At 41.1% G+C, this 23,347-nt stretch overlaps 1 protein-coding gene across 5 annotated transcripts in view; it reads right to left on the reverse strand.

The window, feature by feature from the left end:
• Positions 1-23,347, reverse strand: part of PUS7 (pseudouridine synthase 7) — a 109,138-nt gene that overhangs the window by 27,049 nt on the left and 58,742 nt on the right. For 3 of the 5 annotated variants that reach the window (XR_010842282.1, XM_067042820.1, XM_067042819.1), the window contains exons 2-8: positions 21,790-22,222; positions 20,824-20,908; positions 20,589-20,690; positions 12,020-12,164; positions 6,087-6,104; positions 4,302-4,413; positions 1,828-1,905 (exon numbers count right to left, since the gene is read on the reverse strand). Coding sequence is in view for 3 of the 5 variants with exons in the window: in XM_067042820.1 (XP_066898921.1) it covers positions 1,828-1,905; positions 4,302-4,413; positions 6,087-6,104; positions 12,020-12,164; positions 20,589-20,690; positions 20,824-20,908; positions 21,790-22,222 (973 nt within the window). In the remaining 2 variants the exon portion in view is untranslated. The remainder of the gene's footprint in view (positions 1-1,827; positions 1,906-4,301; positions 4,414-6,086; positions 6,105-12,019; positions 12,165-20,588; positions 20,691-20,823; positions 20,909-21,789; positions 22,223-23,347) is intronic. The other 2 variants (XR_010842283.1, XM_059074524.2) reach the window with 1 other exon arrangement.

Here is a 23,347-nt window from a genome sequence, read left to right on the forward strand (position 1 = left end):
ACTGCCGGTGCCTTATTGGCAGGAGCTGCTGATGAGCCCATCACCCACAAAGGCTGTTTCAAATCTTCACACTCTTTTAAAGTTCCCTTCCCCACTCCTGCCCCCTTCACTCTGCCCCACGTTCCATGTGTCTCAGGGAGAGAGAGACCAGGCCACCAGGTGAGAGCACTGGCATCTTCAGGTGTCTCCTTCCGCTCTCCCTCAAACACAGCGACACCTCACCACCACTAGTGAAGTCGCGGAGAGATGTTCTCACTCTGCCTTTACTACGACATCACGCCACTGTCCCAGGGTCAGTGAAGGAAAGGACCAGAAATCCATTAGGATGCAACCAGGAGCTCAATCCCGACATTATCTCAAATGAATCAGAGGAGGGGTGGGAAAGGAGCCAGATGGCAGGTGACTGTGGAGCAAGGAGGAGGCGCCACCTCAACTTCTTTATGAAAAGATAGGGAAAGCAAGCATAGATGACTTTATTTTTCATTACAAAATTAACATACGGTAAACCGTACATATTCAAAATGTACAAGTTTTAACATGTGAATGTTAAAACCCGTGAAACCATCACCACATTCAAGATAATGAACATCTGCATCACCCCCAAAGTGTCCTCCTGCCCCTTTATTTCTCCCTCCTACCACTCCTTACCTCATGGGGTGCATGAGGACAGAAGCCTGAGTTTGTCCAACTTCCTCCTTTCCCTCTGACCTTCATTCAACTGACTGGGTTCAGACGCCCGGCCTCCGCCCCAGAATATGGCAGTAGCCCTGATCTCTGTTCCATCCCTCTTGCTCACCAACAACCCCTAAGCCTGTTCCTACACACAACTCCCCCTGTTTAGATTAAGGTCAAGTCCAAGATCCTAACATGACCCTCAGGGCCCTTCAGGATCTGGATCGTGCCTACCCTTGAAGCCTTATTTCCTGCTAAGCTCCCACAAAACTCAAACACCTGCCAGGTACCAAATATGCTATGCTCCCAAATCCTTTCCAGTGTCTTTTCACAAGCTGTTTTCTTGGTGTGGAACAAACAACCCTAGACCCTCCCAGCCCTAGGAAACTCCTACTCATCCTTCTAGAATCTAGACCAGTGATTCTCAACCAGGGGCTATTTTGCCCTTCAAGGGACATTTAGAAATGTCTGGAGACATTTTTGTTTGTCACAATACTGACATCACTAGAGGGAATGCTACTGACATCTAGTGGGTAGAGACCAGGGCTGCTGCTAAATGTCCTACAATGCACAGGACGGCCCCCTACAACAAAGAATTACCCAGTCCAAAATGCCAGCAGTGAAGAGGCAGAGAAGCCCTCATCTAGATGCCATTTTCTGTGAAAACCTCCCTGGCCTGCCCCCCACAATGAGTGCCAAGCTCTGTCGTCAGGTCTACCCTAATATCCCAAATATACCTCTATTTTAGCATTTACCTCACTGTGCGATAAGTTCTGATTTATTTTTCTCTCTGCCATCTTTTTCATCTGTATATCTCCAGTGTGTAACAAAAGACCTCATTCACTGTTCTGTAATTTTAAATAACTTGTATTTAATAATGAATGAAAAAGAGAGAGAAAGGAGAGAAAGAGGCACTTATTCTCTTGACTCTACCACAAAAATCCTTTTAAAATTACTGCAAAACATTTTTGCTGCAAAAACATTAGAAAATACAGATAAGGAAGAAGAAAAAAAAAATAGAAAAGCAATTTTTTGAAAAGGCAGAGGCACCATCTAAAGATGGAAGAGGTAAACTCCACAAAGCAAATCCAAGAACTCTGAAAGGCGGTGCTAGGAGTTTTGCAGTACAAATCCTGACATGTACTCACTACTTACTTGAGAACAGCAATCTCTTGAACGGTTATGGCCCTTTTATCTTTGGTTCCCATGTAGGAGAATATGTTTGGCTTGACTCTGATAAGACAAAAACAAAATCACCTGAAGTCACGTACCATTAGGAAATCATGCTTCTCATAATTTAAGATTTAAAATAAATATACTTAAAACCATAACGAGGGCTTCCCTGGTGGAGCAGTGGTTGAGAGTCCGCCTGCCGCTGCAGGGGAAGCGGGTTCGTGCCCCTGTCCGGGAGGATCCCACATGCCGCCGAGCGTCTGGGCCCGTGAGCCATGGCCGCTGGGCCTGCGCGTCCGGAGCCTGTGCTCCGCTACAGGAGGGGCCACAATGGTGAGAGGCCCGCGTATCGAAAAAAAAAAAAAAAAGCCATAAAGGAATAAGGGTAAGGACAAACTTTATTTAAAAATATACCCAGGAAAACATAAATTAGTGTGCAAGCTAAGAAAGTAAATAATGCCTGAACAACTGTAAAGCAATTATACTCCAATAAAGGTGTTTAAAATTTAAAAAAAAAATGATGCCTGAAAAACCCCCTCCTTAGCTGTGTGTGTGACTTTTTAAAATTTTTTTAAAAATTTAATTGTTGGCTGCATTGGGTCTTCACTGTTGCGCGCGGGCTTTCTCTAGTTGCAGCGAGCAGGGGCTATTCTTTGTTGCGGTGCACGGGCTCCTCACTGCAGTGGCTTCTCTTGTTGCGGAGCACAGGCTCTAGGCACGCAGGCTCAGTAGTTGCAGCTTGCAGGCTCTAGAGCGCAGGCTCAGTAGTTGTGGTGTGCGGGCTTAGTTGCTCCACGGCACGTGGGATCTTCCAGGACAAGGGCTCGAACCCATGTCCCCTGCACTGGCAGGCGGATTCTTAACCACTGCGCCACCAGGGAAGTCCAGCTGTGTGGGACTCAGAACGTTTGTACTAGCCAGCAACAGAGAAGGAAGTAATGCACTTCCTGTTGATTACATGCAATTCATTAATTACATAACTGTGAGGTAAAGAAAAATCCACTCCAGATGTATCACATACCACTTCAAAAATTTTATAACTTCAATTTCAAAAAAGTTAATAGTAATGTGAATTTTCCATAAATACATGCTATTTCTTTGTATAAAAGCCAAATGCTAAAACAAGGATCAGAATAGTTTTAATATGAAGATATAAGTAAGCCAGTTAAACAAGAAGAACTTTACAAAAACTGCTCCACACGAACAGGAAAGAAACAGGAAGAATTTCTTGAACTCTGAGCAATCGCAGCTCCAGATCTCAGAGGAGCTCCCTCCCCAACTGCCTACTCTCCCGGGTTCAGGTACTGACAAGGAATCAGAGAGAACCAGCAACTAGAGTAAAGTAAAATCCTACTTTAAATGGTACTGTGTCCTATGGACTAAATTGTGCTCCCTTAAAATTCCTATGTTGAGGCTGTGACAGCCAGTACCTCAGAACACAAGTGTATTTGGAGACAGAGCCTTCAAAGAGGTGATTAAGTTAAAATGAGGCCCTAATCAACTTAGACTCATGTCCTAATATAAGGAGAGGAAACGTGGACACACAGAGAGACTCCGGGACACAGACACACTCAGAGGGAAGACCATGAGAGAACACAGAGGAGGTGGCCATCTGCAAGCCAAGGAGAGGCCTCAGAAAAAAACAAACCTGCCAACACCCTGAGCTTGGGGCTTCCAGCCTTTGGACTGTGGGAAAATGAATGTCTCTTATTTAAGCCACCCAGTCTGTGGTATCTTGTCAAGGCAGCCACAGCAAACTAACACACTGTGTGCTGTGTTTAAACTGGGTTAAATATATATCAGAAAGCAAATTTCCATGCATACAGATTTGCTATGGTACCTGTAACCATTTCCAAAAACAAAATGGCACCTGGCTCATCCTCAGAGACCGAAACTCTACTATACTTGCATTCCTGTGAGAAAATCTGACTGGTGTCAGGTTTCCAATCTAGTCTATCTCCTGGAGTTAAGAGCTTATGGTTTAGTAGCAGACCTCTGCAACCACATCAAAGTATAGGCTTTCAGGGAAGAAAGTTAATTTTTATTTTCAGCTAGGTGAACTAGTAACTCTCAACTATATGTAAACCACTTACTTAAAGAATTTTCATTTTGAATCACTGGCAATATGCAAGGAGGTTAAAAAAAATTAATTCAACTGTTGTCTAAGAAAACTATAATTGGGAATTCCCTGGCAGTCCAGTGGTTAGGACTTGGTGCTTTCACTGCTGTGGCCCAGGTTCCATCCCTGGTTGGGGAACTAGGATCCTGCAAGCCACTCAGTGCAGACAAAAAAGACCCTCCCAAAACAAAACAAACAAACAAACAAACCCACTATAATTAGGAGGCACATTTGCTACCTATTTGCCTATTTCCCCACTCCTTTTTCATCAGCATGGAAAGAGGAAAATACACTTCTGTGTTTTGATTTTGTATGGGCAAAAGAACAAAATACTAACCTTAAATATTTAGACAGTAGATTAATAGCATCCATGGTGTCTTTGTTTTCCTTGTACAGTACGAAGTGGCAGTAACTTCCCCTAGATTTTGGCCAAGAATGTTTTCTTGGATCTTAAAAAAAAAAAAAAAAATTAACTATTATATACACCATAATAAAAGTTAGCCGAGTTCTTATGAAACCCCACAAGATCATTTTTGCTAGAGAACCTTTGAGAGAGAAATCAGATCTAGTCTGACAAGAAATATGGGTTAAGTCGTTATACCTTGTGGTCTACAGTTATTAAACTTTCTGTGATTGGATACTTATCTGTCTGTATTTAAAACCAAAATCGAGAAATGCAGGTGGTGTGACAAATGACTAAACCTAACCAGCAATCTTCACACAGAGAAACACAGAGGGGTCCACCATTCCCCAGTGGCTTACTTGACAATCATGTGTCTGAAAAGGGGCCACCTGGCCCTCCAGAACGTATGCAGGCCAGAGGGAAACAGCAGTCATGGCAGGGCCTACAAGCTTTGCCTCATCTCCCCAGTCAGGTGTTCGCACAACAGGCTGGATGCCTTAGCAGGGTTGGGGATAAGGCTTGTGAGGAGCTGTCTCAGTGACAAGTTTAGATTTTCCAAAGGCCACTTCCATCACAGAAGTTTAGCTAATACTAGATGGTTTACAAAGGCCTACTGGAGAGAGAGAGCAGCTGGCATTCAATACCTGTCATTCTGGGGAGAAGAGGAGACTTTAAAAATTAAGTCAGGTTAAATATTAACTTCTGAGCCACTGTTACGTCGATTGCTCAACTTTTTAGAAACTGGCAAACATTTCGAGACTTTGGAAAATATGACTTTTAAAACTGTTCCTCCAGGGGCTTCCCTGGTGGCGCAGTGGTTGAGAGTCCGCCTGCCGATGCAGGGGACACGGGTTCGTGCCCCGGTCCGGGAGGATCCCACATGCCGCGGAGCGGCTGGGCCCGTGAGCCATGGCTGCTGAGCCTGTGCGTCCGGAGCCTGTGCTCTGCAACGGGAGAGGCCACAACAGTGAGAGGCCCGCATAACGCAAAAAAAAAAAAAAAAAACCCGTTCCTCCAAACGAACATTAAAATTACACTACAACCTAGAAACGTATATTTAAACAATATTAAGATTTTGACTTCAGTTGCCCAAAGAGTGTTCTGAAAAATCAACACTTTGGGAAAAATGTGTAAGCCACAACTGCACATCCCGGATGTTGTACAATAATGTTTATGAGTCTTGTGTGACACACAGCTGTAGCTGTTATTTGAACGCATCTAATTCAGCTGATTTCTGTAACTCTATGAAAGAAAGACTGTGAAAAAATATTCCATATAATCCCCAGAAGTCTTCTTCTTTTAAAAATGTCCCTTTGTCTTTGTCCCTTCAGCATGAACTCATGAATCCTTCATCTTCAAAGACATAAGAAACTTCTGATACTAAAGTTACTTGTACACCTGCCTTTGTCAAGGCAAAAAGCACTGCTTCATAGGTTAGGGATATAAGCTACAATGTAAAGAACAAATTGACCAATAAGCTGTCTTGGAAAACTGCCATAGCATGTATGCTTAAAGTATTACAGAAAAAGCACTGCAAGTATTTCTTGGGCTCTTGGTGTGAATTCCTCACAACTCATCCTCAGAAAATTGTAAACAGGGATACTATTTTTGGTTTTCCTTCCAGCTCCCTACATTTAAGCAAAAGTGTCTATACTTAGCACTTGTGACAAAAATCATTGGCATTTCATTTTATCTACATGAAACGCCAACCGCTCTTACCTGCTGCAGTTCTGACCTCTGTCCAAATGCATAGCATAAAGAGCACAAGAGAGCAGTATTTAATTTATAATAATATTAAAGTGCTTTAGAAGTGAACATGCAAATGATCGCATGGAGAGTTTCTACTGAGGACTCCTACAGCGCCTGGTGGTTATGTGGTGGGTTAACAGCCATTTAGACATTAACAATGGAATGTCGCAGAGGCAAACAGTGAACAAGCAGAAAACTCACCGACAGGTCCAGGCCTTCCTGTCTCAATCCCCTCACGGTGGCCTGTCCACTCACCCTCAAAAGCTGCACTGTGTGCCCACAGGATGTAGCAGAAGGTGTAAGACTGGATGCAAAATGCCTCCCCATCCAGAGATTTATTTTCTTAAATATGGGAGGACGTGTACCAAAACGCTATTTGTGATTATCTTTTGGTTGTGAGACTGCAAGTAATGACTGTTTTGCATTGTGCTTTTCTGTGTTTTATGAGTTTCCTGCACTGATTTTTTTATTTGAAAAATATGCAAAAAATTATTATGGAAAACAGTTCTCAAACTGATAGATTAAAACAGATTTAAGAGACTTACCCACCGAATGCAATGTTCTGACCTTGTTTGTATCACGATTTAAACAAGTCATCTGTATGCAAAAGGCATTTCTGAGACAATCAGAGAAAAACTGAACATGCATGGGGCATGAGCTATTAAGAAATTATTGTTGATTTTGTGGGGATGTGATAATGATTTAGGGTTTTAGTTCTTATCTGTCAGATACATACTGAAGAATTTATGAGTGAAATGAAGTACTACGTAGAATTTTCTTTAAAAACACTCCAACAAAGGGAAAAAAAGTGGGAGGAAAAGATCAAACAAAACAACAGAACGTTAATAATATTGAAGATGGTTCATGGGTACACAGGGGTTCAGCATACTACTTTCTTTATTTGTCTGCATGTTCGAAAATGTCCGTAATAAAAAGCTTTAAAAAAATTTGTGATAAAAATTGATGAAGTGTAGCTACATTTTCCTCTAACTACCCTTTCAGTACATTCAAAATTAACTATTGTGGCAAGAAATAAATGAAACCACAAGACTAAAAAACTAAATGCTATTACACCTTAAGAGAAACCATGACAACTGATATGAGTTTGGCTCACAAGCATGCATCTTTTATTAGCAAATCCAAGCAGTGAGCATGCATTCAATTATCTCCTCTGCAAGTAACAGACATAAGGATTCTTTTTCCAAGTGCACTCAGTACACAAACTAGTAATAAGCATATGCATTGATTAACTGGGAATGTTTTGAATAATGGACAATTGGTGAGCCTCAACTTATTCTGGGGTATTTGTTTGACTTCATAATACTCCAAATCCTTGGAATGCTAGGTAGCATAGATGGTGGCGTTACAATTTAAGTGACTTTAAAAATAACTTTCAAGCATTTTTGAGACACTCTGATTTAAAATACGAATGCAAAGAATTCTCAGGCTAGGAAGCAACCTTCTGATGGTCTAATATGGCAGCCCCAGGAGAGGAGAAATAGAAACCAGATAAAAAAAGAAAACCATGTTCAGGAAGATTCGTGTATTGAGCACAGAGATCCTCATGAATAAAGAAGGAAAAATGTTTGTAGCTCGAGAAGGATGACAGGATGGGTAGCATGCAGAACATTCTTTCCTTCTTATTCAAGTCCATTTCCCCTGCTGCACCCCTGCACACCCACCCTGCAGCTTCCTCAGGGCTTCTGCTCCAGCCATCATCAGCCCCCTCCCTCTCCACTGGCTCTTTCCCGTCAGCATATCAATATGCTCAGGGCTCTTGCATTTTCAAAGTCAAACCTATGTCTCCCTCCCCTTAACCATGTTCCTTCCCTTTCTCCTTCTCTTTACAGTGTATTTATCATCTTCCATCTCAACGTACTGTGTAAACTGGTTTCCAATCATTCCACTAAAACTGCTCTGGCAAAGACACTGATGATCTCCATATTGCTAAAAATTGGTGGACATATTTCAGAGTTCCAATCTTGTTGGAACTGTCTGTAATATTTTCCACAGCTAACCACTCTATCATTGAAATCCCCTCTTTCTATGGATTGCATCACACCAGGCTCTCCCAGAAACTTAACTTTGTATCTGTCTGGCTCTTCTTCCTGAGTCTCTGCGGACTCCTCCATCCAGGTATGCCTCCTGGAAACCATTCATTTCGCACAGTATGGAGAATCTCTAAATATTACATGGCACAAAAAAATTTTTTTAACTTAAATCTTTAAAAAGATTTGAGGATGTATACTATCTATCTCAAAATATAAGTTAATTTACCTGAGTATATGGTTTATGATAATTATGATATTTTCAGAAGAATACCATATGTATGCTTCAGTAGGTAAATCAATGTGCCCTGTCTATCAGATTGGATTAACACACAAAATAACATCTGAGTTAAAAGTTGGTAATTTGTGTTTGGCCACCATGATTTAGAATCTACCACAACTGTGTTTTAGGATGCATGGCCCTATCTGAGGTAAAGAATGTTGCAAATCTTCTAGGACTTCCCTGATGGCGCAGTGGTTAAGAATCAGCCTGCCAATGCAACAGACATGGATTCAAGCCCTGCTCCAGAAAGATCTCACATGCGGAGCACCTAAGCCTGTGCGCCACAACTACTGATCCTGCGCTCTAGAGCCAGCGAGCCATGACTACTGAGCCTGCATGCCACAACTACTGAAGCCCGCGCGCCTAGAGCCCGTGCTCCGCAACGAGAAGCCACCGCAGTGAGAAGACCGCGAACCGCAATGAAGAGCTGCCCCCCACTTGCTGCAACTAGAGAAAGCCCGCGCACAGCAACTAAGACCCAAAGCAGGGACTTCTCTAGTGGTGCAGTGGTTAAGAATCCGCCTGCCAATGCAGGGGACACAGATTCAAGCCCTGCTCTGGGAAGATCCCACATGCCATGGAGCAACTAAGCCCGTGCACCACAGCTACTAAGCCTGCGCTCCAGAGCCCGTGGGCCACAACTACTGAGCCCGCATGCCACAACTACTGAAGCCCACGCGCCTAGAGCCCATGCTCTGCAACAAAGAGAAGCCACTGCAATGAGAAGCTCGCGCACCGCAACAAAGAGTAGCCCCTGCTTGCCTCAACTAGAGAAAGCCCACGCACAGCAACAAAGACCCAACGCAGTCAAAAATAAAATAAAATAATTAATTTTTTAAAAAGACCCAAATGCAGCCAAAAATAAATAAAATTAAAAACTTAAACAAAAAGATTTTTTAAAATTTTGGAAATCTGGTAGATAATGCATGACCTACCAGTAACAATTTACATCAGGGTTTGGTAGTGAGAGAGCTCTAAAAACATTCTATCTTAGCTTTGCAATGAAGCTTTAAAAGCTAATCCATTCAAATGCTTAGCGAGGGGCCCAGGAGGATGAGCTGTCACTGGTATTGCATTCTGTTTGCAGAGGCACAAACGGCCATCTTCAGGCACCAGCTCTCCCTACTTTCTGAATGCTACTTACTTTAGGCCACTCCCAGTTTGCAGGGGGGCAGGGGGGGGCCAGATCTGTAGAAGATACTCATAGGCTCTCAGGTGCCCATCTGGGTCCATGAGGAGGTGGGCGGAAACACGCAGATGGCAGACCTCTAGTCCATCTCTGACTAAACGCCACAGCCCCTCGAGCCCAAGAGGTTGAGATCTCCGTCCAAGCACTGATTCAAGTGGACCTGACTTCATGCTTTTTACAGTGAGAAATTCATACTTTACTGAAGATGTGAGAAGGGAAATGGGGGAGGGGTGGTGTTCATGTCACACAGAGCTCAGCACCTCCCCTGGAAAACAGGGAAATTTTTTATTTGGAAAAAAAAGAAAGGTGGGTGTGGAATAAGCACAGAAAATGCAGATAAAGACAGAACACGAGAGATATGGAACCACTCACTTGAGGGGGCAACTGTACTGGCCACCTTGGCCTGCAAATGCCAACATCACAAAAATGCTTAGATCATCCTCTAAGATAGAACAATCATTTACAAGAAGTAACCAGTCAAAAAAATAGAAAAAAAAATGCCTTTTCCAATCTGCTTCCTCGTGACCAGTCGTCAGAATGAGACCCTGCCTCTTCCTCTTGCCTTTGCAAGAGGGTAGCTGACCAATGAGGACTACCTCTCTATAAAGAACACCTCCCTAGCAGCCCTTCTCAACCTGGGCTAGAGAGAATGAAGACTGAATGCACCAAGGCATCTGCTTTATGTAGGAAGTCACCTTCTCTCCTCCACAGCTAGATGAGTTACCAGCTACATGCCAACTGTGGGAAAATAGAATAAAACAGCCATTCACATCATTTCCCACTGGGCTTAATTAGCCTGGACAACCCTGGCTACAGAAAAGCTGTCAAGGTTATATTTTATTCTGTGACTCAGACATCAAAGAAACATGTAGTACCCAAGCCGTTAGACTGTGGATTGAGAAATGATTAACAATTTGTGCCCTCCATCATTATAGGTCACGATAAAAATAAAAATAATTAGCAAAATTTCTATCTTATCAAATAAGGTACAACAAAATAAGTATTGAATTCCAACTCAGACCTACGCTGGGGCCTAGGACTGTGTTGTCTAATATAGCAGGTACAACCCACATGTGGGTACTAATCCCTTGAAATGTGATTGGTCCAAATTGACATTGTCATAGATATAAATATACACTGAATTTGAAAGGTTTAACATCAATAACACAGAATATTTAATATACAATTTTTCATGAATTATATGCTGGAATTATAATTTTTTGTGTTTATTTGTTTAAATAAATTAACAAAGTTAATTAAAAAACAAAAACAACAACCAAAAAAAACTTGTGCCCTCAAGCAGTCCTAGAACACATCATCTCACTGCCTTTTCTGGTATCTGCTGAGAAGTGACGTCCGGCCTCCATCCTCTCCTCCCCACGGCTCAAGGTTTCTCACTTCTATGTCACTAACCAGACTTACTGATTTGATAACATGACTTTGTCAGGCACAGCTAAACCTTATTTCTGCTCCCATTTTTCTCACACCCTCTCCTTTCACTAGAACCACAGTTAGAGACAATTAAGGCTTCATCCACTCACAGCATTAACCTAAGAGAATACTGACAAAGCACCGATGGCTTGAACGCTCTTTTGTTAAATAACAATCATCGAGTTTTACTCCAACAAATACACCTAGAAATAGCTCTTCACTAACAGGTGTCATCGATGGTAGGGGAGAAGGTGAAGAAACAATTTTTCCTTCTGTAATTCTCATTAAAATTTATCTGCTGATTTGACAGGTAAAAGAAGAAAAATTACCCAATTTTTCTTAAGGTTATGTGCAAATAGAAATCTTCATGGCTGGAGAAAACAGAACATAAATATCAACAGGATGCATTGACAACACACCCATTACAAATGAATGCTACTCAGTGAAAGATGGGCTTGGGCGAAGGAGTGGTTTTCTATATATCCCACGTTTTTATGTGTAGTGAAGAAGGTACTCACAGTTGGAAAGCAGCAGCACTTTCAATAGAGGGACTTTGCAGAATACGCCACTGGGATATGTGACAGCAGTTTCTGTTCATCTGACAGCTTCCTTACCTCCATTAAGAGCACAGAATGAGCAATATCCTTCCGTTTTCTTCTTGAATTCCCACTCAGCCTGCTCTGCTCTTCAGGGAACATGTCAAATTCCTAAGACTTTCTCTCAGGCACCACTATCATTGCAGCAAATCTGTACTCACATATTAAGACCTACTGTGCCCTTACCAGACACAGTCTGCAGGATTGCTCTGGCATCTGAAATGATATTATTCACCTTCTTTGAAGGAATGACGTGATCAATATCCTTCTCTGAACAACCGCAAAATGACCCTTGAACATGAACAGGCAGAGAGACGGAGGAGACAGAAGACATGCCGAGTCACTAGCATACTTACTTGCCAGAGCCTTTTTTCCAGCTGCATGATAGGCTACAATATATTTCTTCCCTTCTCTATCTTCTGTTTTTGTTTCTAATCCTGGAAACAGAGATTTAATCGCTTGATGGATGACGGTTCTTTTCTCTTTGGTGTCCTCAATAACCTATTAAAAACACAAATAATGATACTACTAAGTTGACAAACGTTAAATAAGGAAATAATACTAAGGAATTAGTAAAAACACTACTCATCTTAATAATGATGTGAAGTAACCATAGTACAGGGGTATGATTTCAAAAGTCTTTTTTTCAATTAATTTTTTTAAATTTAAGTATAGTTGATTTATAATGTTTCAGGTGTACAGCAAAGTGATTTAGTTATACATATATATATACTTTTTCAGATTCTTTTCCATTATGGTTTATTACAAGATACTGAATGTAATTCCCTGTGCTATACAGTAGGTCCTTGTTGTTTATCTTTTTTTTTTTTTTTTTTTTTTTTTTTTTGTAGTACGCGGGCCTCTCACTGTTGTGGCCTCTCCCGTTGCGGAGCACAGGCTCCGGACGCGCAGGCTCAGCGGCCGTGGCTCACGAGCCCAGCCACTCCGCGGCATGTGGGATCTTCCCAGACTGGGGCACGAACCCGTGTCCCCTGCATCGGCAGGCGGATTCTCAACCACTGCGCCACCAGGGAAGCCCTGTTTATCTATTTTATATACAGTAGTGTGTATCTTTTAACCCCAAATTCCTAATTTATCCTCCCTCCCCCCTCCCCTTTCCCCTTTGGCAACCATAAGTTTGTTCTCTATGCCTGTGAGTCTGCTTCTGTTTTATAAATAAATTCATTTGTATCATATTTTAGACTCCACATATAAATGATATCACATTGTATGTCTTTCACTGTCTTACTTTATTTAGTATGATCATCTCTAGGTCCATCCATGTTGCTGCAAATGGCATTATTTCATTCATTTTTTTTTCTTTTTTTGTGGTACGTGGGCCTCTCACTGCTGTGGCCTCTCCCGCTGAGGAGCACAGGCTCCGGATACGCAGGCTCAGCGGCCGTGGCCCACGGGCCCAGCCGCTTCGCGGCACATGGGATCCTCCCAGACCAGGGCACGAACCCGTGTCCCCTGCACTGGCAGGCAGACTATCAACCACTGCACCACCAGGGAAGCCTTATTTCATTCTTTTTTATGCTGAGTAATATTCCATCGTACATACGTACCACATTTTCTTTACCCAATCATCTTTCAATGGACATTTAGGTTGCTTTCCGAACAGAAATCTTTTAGAGCTTCACAATACTGCAAATCCTAAGGGCCTATCTGGGACTTCCCTGGTGGCGCAGTGGTTAAGAATCCACGTGCCAATGCAGGGGACACGGATTCGATCCCTGGTCCAGGAAGATCCACATGCCGTGGAGCAACTAAGCCCGTGCGCCACAACTACTGAGGCTGCACCCTAGAGCCAGCGAGCCACAACTACTGAAGCCTGCGTACCTAGATCCCGTGCTCCAAGATGAGAAGCCACCGCAACGAGAAGCCCACGAACCACAACATAGAGCAGCCCCTGTTCGCTGCAAGGAGAGAAAGCCTGCGTGCAGCAGCGAAGACCCAACGCAGCCAAAAAAAAACCCAGCCCATTTATTGACCTTGTACATAGCCGCCAGACACTGTACCAATCACTTCACAATCACTGTCTTACTTAATCCCAAACAGCTCCCTATCATGCCACCAGTATACCTACTTAAGAGATGAGGAAAGTGAGGTTGAGAGAAGTTAAGGAATGTGTCTAAGATTATATAGCTGTAGGGTGGCAGAGCCAGATTTGAAATTCAGGCTGTCTGACTCCAGAGCCACCCATCACAGACGCTCCCCCTCAGGGACTCGGCTGAACAATGAATACCTCAGGGCTCACAGATGGAAAAGCAGGTAAGCTGGGTCTTTGGGGATGTCAGAAACTCAATTCCCCAGATAGTCAAGGCTACTCCTGCCTCCAATGAATTCTGTTCTATACTGAGTAACTTTATGATGACATTCTAGTACATCTGCTCACAAAAAAGAAAAATCTACACCAAGAAAATGTAAACTTATTAGTTACACAACCGTTTTTCAATTTCTGAGCATGTCTTACACTGAGAAACACATTTCATACTTGGAATCAATAGCCAGAAATATGTATGTGTTTGCTCCTTATTAAAAACCTAACAAAAATTTACAGAACAGTATTTATCCTTACAATGTGCAATACACTGTTACTTTCTATTTTATTTTATTACATTTTAAAAATGTTGGTGAACAAGCCTCAGGCCACACTCACCAAATAAACAAAATAAGAAATGAAAGAGGAGAAATAACAACCGAAACCATAGAAATACAGGAAACCTTAAGAGAATACTATGAACAATTATATGCCAAGAAATTCACCAACCTAGAAGAAATGGACAAGTTTCTAGAAACATACAGCCCACCAAAACTGAATCAAGAAGAAATAAATAATTTGAACAGACCAATCACTAGAAGTGAAATAGAATCTGTAATAAAAAAACTCCCTGCAAACAAAGGTCCAGGACCAGATGGCTTCACTGGGGAATTCTACCAGACACACAAAGAACAACTTATACTGATCCTTCTCAAACTCTTCCAAAAGACTGAGGAGGAGGGAACGCTCCCAAAGTCATTCTATGAAGCCACCATCACCCCATACCAAAACCAGACATAGTCACTATCAAAAAAAAAATATCTCTGATGCAAAAATTCTTAACAAAGTATTAGCAAACTGAATCCAACAACAAATAAAAAAGATTATATACCATGATCAAGCTGGATTCATCCCAGGGTCACAAGGATGGTTCAACCTACGCAAATAAATCAATGTGAGGGACTTTCCATTGCAGGGGACACAGGTCAATCCCTAATTGGGGAACTAAGATTCCACATGCCACATGGCACAACCAAAAAAAAAATTCAACGTGATATCAACAAAAGAAAAGACAAAAACCACATGATTATCTTAATAGATGCAGAAAAAGCATTTGATAAAATTCAACATCCATTCATGATGAAAACTCTTATCAAAGTGGGTACAGAGGGAACAAAGCTCAACGTAATAAAAGCTATTTATGACAAACCCACAGCCAACCTAATACTCAAAGGTGAAAAGCTAAAAGCCTACCCACAAAATCTGGAACAAGGATGCCCACTCTCACCACTTCTATCCAACATAGTATTGGAAATCCTAGCCACAGCAATCAGACAAGAAAAGGAAATAAAAGGTATCCAACCTTGAAGGGAAGGGGTAAAACTATCATTATATGCAGATGACATGATTTTATATACAGACAACCCTAAAGACTCCACACAAAAACTACTAGAACTGATAAATGAATTCAGCAAGGTAGCAGGATACAAGATTAACATACAGAAATCAGTTGCATTTCTTTACACTAACAATGAAATATCAGAAAGGGAAAGCAAAAAGGCAATCCTTTTAAAAATCGCATTAAAACAAACAAACAAACAAACTGGGAATTCCCTGGCAGTCCAGTAGTTAGGACTCAGCGCTTTTCACTGCCATGGTCCCAGGTTCAATTCCTGGTCAGGGAACTTAGATCCTACAAGCTGCACAGTGCAGTGAAAAAAAAAAAAAAAAAAAAAAAAAACTGAGGAATAAACCTGACCAACAAGGTAAAAGGCTTACATGCTGAGAACTATAAAACATTGATAAAGGAAACTGAAGATGATTCAAAGAAATGGAAAGATACCCCATGTTCTTGGATTGGAAGAATTAATATTGTTAAAAATGGCCATACTACCCAAAGCAATCTATAGATTTAATGTGATCCCTATCAAATTACCCATGACATTTTTCACAGCGCTAGAACAAATAATCCTAAAATTTATATGGAACCATATAAGATGCATAATTTCCAAAGGAATTCCAAGGAGAAAGAACAAAGCTGTAGGCATAACCCACACAGACTTCAAACAATATTACAAAGCTACAGTAAAACAGTGAGGTATTGGCACAAAAACAGATGCATGGATGAATGGAACAGAAAAGAGAGCCCAGAAATAAACCCACACACCTAAGGCTGATTAATCTTTGACAAAAGAGGCAAAAATATACAATGGGAAAAAGTCTCTTCAGCAAGTGGTGCTGGTAAAGCTGGAGAGCCGCATGTAAATCAACAAAGTTAGAACACTCCCTCACACCATACACAAAAATAAACTCAAAATGGCTTAAAGACTTAAATATAAGACAACACCATAAAGCTAGAAGAGAACATAGGCAAAACATTCTCTTACATAAATCGTAGCAATGTTTTCTTAGGTCAGTCTCCCAAGCCAATACATATAAAAGCAAAAATAAACAAATAGGATCTGATCAAACTTGTAAACTTTTGCACAGCAAAGAAAACAAAAATGAAAAAACAACCTACCAACTGGGAGAAAATATATGCAAATGATGTGACTAACAATGGATTAATTTCCAAAATACACAAACAGCTCATATAGCTCAATATCAAAAAAAAACCCAAAACAACCTAGTCAAAAAATGGGCAGAAGGGCTTCCCCGGTGGCACAGTGGTTGAGAGTCCGCCTGCCGATGCAGGGTACGCAGGTTTGTGCCCGGGTCCGGGAAGATCCCACGTGCCGCGGAGCGGCTGGGCCCGTGAGCCATGGCCGCTGAGCCTGCGCCTCCGGAGCCTGTGCTCTGCAACGGGAGAGGCCACAACAGTGAGGCCTGCATACCACAAAAAAAAAAAAAAAATGGGCAGAAGACCTAAACAGACATTTCTCCAAAGAAGGTAATACAGATGGCCAGTAGGCATATGAAAAGATGCTCAACAATGTTAATTACTAGAGAAATGCAAATCAAAACCACAATGAGGTACCATCTCACACCGGTCAGAATGGCCATCATTAAAAAGTCTACAAATAACAAATGCTGGAGAGGGTGTGGAGGAAAGGGAACACTTCAACACTGTTGGTGGGAATGTAAATTGGTGACGCCACTATGGAAAACAGTCTGAAGGTTCCTCAAAAAACTAAAAATAGAATTGCCATATGATCTAGCAATCCCACTCCTGGGCATATATTCAGACAAAACTATAATTTGAAAAGATACATGAACCCTAATATTCACAACAGCACTATTCGCAATAGCAAAGACATGGAAACAACCATAATGTCCATCAACAGGTGAATGGATAAAGACGATGTGGTAGATATAATATATACAAGGTAATATTACTGAGCCATAAAAAAGAAGGAAATAATGCCATTTGCAGTAACATGGATGGACCTAGGGATTATCACACTAAGTGAAGTAAGTCAGACAGAGAAAGACAAATACTATATGATATCACTTACATGTGCAGTCTAAAATATGACACAAATGAAGAACTTATTTACAAAATATAAACAGACTCACAGACATAGAGAACAAACTTACGGTGACCAAAGAAGAAAGGGGATGGGGAGGAATACATTAGGAGTTTGGGATTAACAGATACAAACGACCATATACAAAGTACATAAACAACAAGGTCCTACTATATAGCACAGGGAACTATCAATATATTCAATATCTTGTAAAAAACCCTAATGGAAAAGATTATGAAAGAAGTACATATATATATATGTATATATATACACACATATATAAACTGAATCTCTTTGCTGTACACCAGAAACTAACACAACACTGTAAATCAACTATACTTGAATTTTAAAAAAATGTTGGTTAAGATACACTAAATTGATTTCATGACCCACTGACAGACTGCAACCTGCAAGCTAAGAAGATGTAATGTAATGACTACTAGCTAAACCTAACAATATTCTAGCAAAATAAAAAATGTAAAAGAAAAGTACACTATAATTATAGATATCATATCAAAAAGTGAGCCAGGGAATTCCTTGGCGGTCCAGTGGTTAGGATACTGTGCTCCCATTGCTGGGGGCCTGGGTTCAATCCCTGGTGGGGGAACTAAGATCCCGCAAGCGGCACAGCACAGCACGCCCCCCCACACACCAAAAAAGTGAGTCTAGATCTAGAATTCACTGAAAGCAATGAGCCGGAATCATAGTTAGTGTGTATGAATGAATACCTATTCAGACCTCAAAAATTCAGAAAGTCCATCCTCCTATTTTTTAGATGAGGACACTTGCCCATGGTTAATACTCTTTAAGGTAAAAGCTTTCAGTAGATGGCATAACTATAATTTTTAAGGTGACAGTAAATCTTGCCACCTTTGTAGGAAAAGTGTATTATGGGGCTAAGATATGTAATTGCATCGCACAAGCAAGCGAAGCCTGCATCATCCTCCTAGACTGCTCTCAAAACCAATTCTTAGGAATTTTCCCCTTGGCATTGCTGGACATTTTGTCTATGAGTAAATTCAGTAATTAAAGATCCCTAAAATTTTAACAGTACATAGTTTTGAGAAATTTTGGTGGGGAGAAGAGCAGATGAGGGTTGGAGGCAAATAATAAATTCTGAAAAGTTACAGTAAACTCTTTTTATCTGGGAACAATGGAAGGAGAAATTTCAAACAACCCCAAATCCAGCAAGTGGCCAAAATATAGTATAAAATGAATTTAATAAACTTTAAATTCTAATAATCTTGTGCTTCAAGAGTCTTAAAATCTTATAACATATTTGCTTTGCTAGAGATCACCTAGAGCTGCTCTGTCCCATATGGTAATCACTAGCCACACGTACCAACTGAGCACTTGAAATGTGGCTAGTCTGAATAGAGATGTGCTACCAGTATAAAATAACACTGGATTCTGAAGACTTAGTAGGAAAAAAAGAAAGTAAAACACGTCATTAGTAATTTTTTAAATACTGATTACATATTGAAATATTTTGGGTAAATAAAATATACTGTCGGGGCTTCCCTGGTGGCGCAGTGGTTGAGAATCTGCCTGCCAATGCAGGGGACACGGGTTTGCACCCTGGTCTGGGAAGATCCCACATGCCACGGAGCAACTGGGCCCGTGAGCCACAATTACTGAGCCTGCGTGTCTGGAGCCTGTGCTCCGCAACAAGAGAGGCCACGATAGTGAGAGGCCTGCGCACCGCAATGAAGAGTGGCCCCTGCTCACCACAACTAGAGAAAGCCCTCGCACAGAAACGAAGACCCAACACAACCATAAATAAATAAATAAAATTAAAAAAAAATATATATATATACTGTCAAAATTATTTGCCTGTTTGTTTTTACTTTTACATTTTTTTGAAGATTTAAAATTAAAAACATGGCTCGCATCACAGTTCCACCGGACAGGGCACTTCCCTGGCCATCCAGTCGTTGAGACTCTGCATTTCCAATGCAGGGGGCGCAGCTTCGATCCCTGGTCGGGGAACTAAGATCCCACATGCCATGCGGCACAGCCAAAAACACAAAGCAAGGGCTTCCCTGGTGGCGCAGTGGTTGAGAGTCCGCCTGCCGATTCAGGGGACGCGGGTTCGTGCCCCGGTCCGGGAAGATCCCACATGCCGCGGAGTGGCTGGGCCCGTGAGCCATGGTCGCTGAGCCTGCGCATCTGGAGCCTGTGCTCCACAACGGGAGAGGCCACGACAGTGAGAGGCCCGCGTACCACAAAAAAAAAAAAAAAAAAAAAAACAAAGCAAAACAAACAAAAATAAACAACCAAACAAAAACAAAAAAATCCACCACAATTCCACTGGACAGCACTAATCGAGAATAAAATTTTCATAACGAAAAGTTTTTTAAAAGGCATTTACTGTTCTATTTAGTAGCTGAGCTCTCTTTTTCTTGAATAGCAGAAGTAGACTCAAGATGAGCAAAGCAACACTTCCTTACCTCCTTCCCCCAATTCCTCCCCCTCCCAGAGTCCAATTTGAGACCAGGAGGCCTCTGGAGCCAGGGCCTCCCTATCAGGACCACTGTCAGGCTGCGATAGTCCTTTGCAGCAGACACTGTGTGATATAATGGTCACTTTGCAGTTCTAAACAACAGATTTCTTTGTTGATTTGTGGTCACATAAAAAATTTCTTAAGCAGAAACATAATCTTTTTTTGGGGGGTGAGGGGCATAGCTTATCTGGATACTGGTTATCTGCCACTGATAAAAACACTTACAGTGCAATGCACTTTTACATCAAAAAGGGAAAAGCCATCCTTCTGTTAACTACTGTAATTTTTCCAAAAGACATTTATTAACATCCACCCAACAAGAAACAATTAAAACCCTGGGGACTTCCCCGGTGGTCCAGTAGGTAAGATTCCACGCTCCCAAGGTAGGGGGTCAGAGTTCAACCCCTGGCCAGGGAAGTAGATCCCGCATGCATGCCGCAACTAAAAGTCCACATGCCACAACTAACAAGTCCACACGCGGCAACTACAGATCCCGCATGCTGCAACTAAGAAGTCCACATGCGGCAACTAGAGATCCCGAATGCCGCAACTAAGAAGTCCACATGCGGCAACTACAGATCCTGCATGCCGCAACTAAGAACCGGTGCAGCCAAAGTAAATTAAAAAATAAAATTTTTAAAAAATAAAATAAAACCCTAAAAAACCTTTTCATATGTTTTTGTGCTACTTACCTCGATGGCAACACTGGTTTCCTTATTTTTAAAAAGCTGGAGCTCTTCTAAACGCTGCTTTTCTTCAGCTGTTAAAACCGTAAATACATCTTCTGAAGGATCCTTTAAAATAACCATGAGAACTCCCAGTGAGTCACACACAGAATTTGAGGCTGTCAAAGCTCTATATTTCTATGATCTCCAGGAAAGGCTATTTTTATTCAGAAGGTGACTTCTGCTAGAGAGCTGTTCTTACCTCTTCATCTACTGGGACAGACAAGTCACTCAAATGGCTGATCCGTCCATCTTTTCCTATTTCGTGAACAACGAAGTCAGAATATCTGAGGAAAAGAAAACACAAACTCTCAGAGCATTAACATTTTGCTGCCTATTAATTTTAGGAGAAAGTTTCTTAACAGTAAGCTTTATCATTGTGCAAAACAGGGATTAAAAATAAAAACCTTCAGTGCAAAGTCATGGAGTTATTTTTTTCTGGTTTCACAATGAATTCTAAGCCACACCTTGGCTTGGTAGCAGAATGTACAGAAAAGACCCTCTGAACTTCTAGAATATTCTTCCAGAAAAATGCCTAAATCAAAGCTTATTAATGTTGCCCTATGATTATACAGTCCATTCTAAAGTGAATCACAAAACACAGTAAAATTTAATCAAATCAGAAGCCTGTATATCTACTGTGAACCACCCGGAAGCTTACCTTTATGCTAAATACTTTACAGACATTATTTAAAATACTCTCAACAACCCTCAGGTAGAATAATGATCCAATTTTGGACAAGGATACTGAAGCTCAGAGGAGTTCAGTAACTATGAAGTGGCTGAACTGGATTCACACCCAGATCTACCTGGCTCCAAAGACCACTTTCTTTCTCTTGTAGATGTGGCCCATTCAGGTGAAAGAGTTTAAGATTTTAAGATCAATTCAAGGGAAAACTTGAAACCATTTCAGTAATATAGTCTAAGGAAATAAACAGCACCCATTCACATGTTAACAAGGATGCTACAGGGAAATTGTTTTTAGTCATTTTATCTTCAAATAGTTTCGTTTACTCATCCAGGCAGCTTTCCTTCATCCTATTCCTTACTGACCATCAGTGTGAACAATCCTTGGGGACAGAAAGCTAAATGGAAAAACAGACTGCTGATTTCTTTCTAGAGAAAAGAACTAATATAACTAAAATAACCTGACATAAACGAAACGTACCTTTCTTTCAAGATTCCTGAGAATCCTTGGTGAGAACTTACGAACTTAGTGATGCCTACATCCAGCTCGGTGAGCCCATGCTTCATCATGTTCGCGAAGCTCTCTGCCTCTTCCTCCTCCTCACCCTCCTCTGAAAGGCCATCTTCGTCCTCTTCCTCCTCCTCCTCCTCCTCCTCCGACGGAGGGTCAGAATTCTTTTTACCCTCTCCGGCCGTTTCACGTGGCCCAGGCACCTTTTCACTGCTGGGTAGAGAGTTGTTCTCTAGCCCGTCTTGACCTTTGGTCGGACAGCATTCTGAGACCTTCTGTCGCTTTGCCTCACCTGGGGCCACACTGTCATTATCTTCGACAGCAACGGACCCCCGTTTCAATGACACACCCGTCATTTCTGTCATCTCCATTTTCAAGGATCCAAGAAAACATTTAAGAGAACCTTTTAGAAGCAAGAAAGAGCAGACAGTAATAATCACTTCAATAAAGAATTGGGCTTCAGCAAAGAGAGGCACATTTAACTTTGTTCCTAGGGTCCTAAATATCATTTATTAAAATAATTCTCCCAAATATACTTTTAGTGGCATAGAAAAATGGCACAATATTTCTGCAGGGAATTTGACAGCAAAAGCCTTAAAAATATGGATGCCTCTTGACCCAGAAATACTACTTTCAGGGATTATCCTAAGAAAATAATTAAGAAAGTGCTTAAAGTTTTAACTCTAAGGATGCTCATCTCAGTGCTTTTACATTAACAAAAACTTAAGAGCAATGACATCTAGGTACATAAACTGAACAACATGTAGAAACAATGTGAAAAGAAACTGGGAAAGGGAGTTACATCTAGGAGAGGGTATAGGTGGCTGCGGAGAGCAAGGAGACTTGTTTTTACTGAATACCACAGTTGTAGCATCTGAGTTTTGTTTCACGTATATTGTTATCTTTTAGAAAAGCTGATTAAGTTAAAAGTATATAAATAAATTTACTAACATGAGTCATTTACTAATATGACTCATACCATGTCATATTTTTTTAAAAAGCAAGGAGAATGGGGAGTTCTTTAATGAGTATAGAGTTCAGTATTGCAAGATGAAAAAGAGCTCTACATATTGGTTGCACGATGTGATGTGTATGTACTTAACACTAATGAACTGCATACTTAAAAATGGTCAGAATGATGTTATGTGTATTTTCCCACAATTTTAAAAATACAGATTATCATTTAACTGGCCCATACACAATGTACCAAGCAAAAGTATGGAGCACACATTTATCTAAGACCGCAAGTGCCTGTCTAATTTGATCTTATTTGATGCTCTTGGTGAAGTAAGGATAAAGCTTCTTCCTATATTACTTATACAGGGAAATGCTAAAATTAACATACGAACTTGGTAAACATATTATAAAGAACATAAATGAGCAGAATATTCTAGTTCTCCAAGGCTTGGTTAATAAGAAGCCCATCTACAGAAGCAGCTACAGTAGAATAATAATGATGAACTAAATTTTAAGAATCTGTATTTGATCTTGCCTCATTGTCAAAAGTCAAGAATGGAAAGAAAAGTGA

This window comes from Kogia breviceps, chromosome 9 (genome assembly GCF_026419965.1).
Source record: "Kogia breviceps isolate mKogBre1 chromosome 9, mKogBre1 haplotype 1, whole genome shotgun sequence".
In the NCBI taxonomy this organism is placed as follows: Eukaryota; Metazoa; Chordata; class Mammalia; order Artiodactyla; family Physeteridae; genus Kogia; species Kogia breviceps.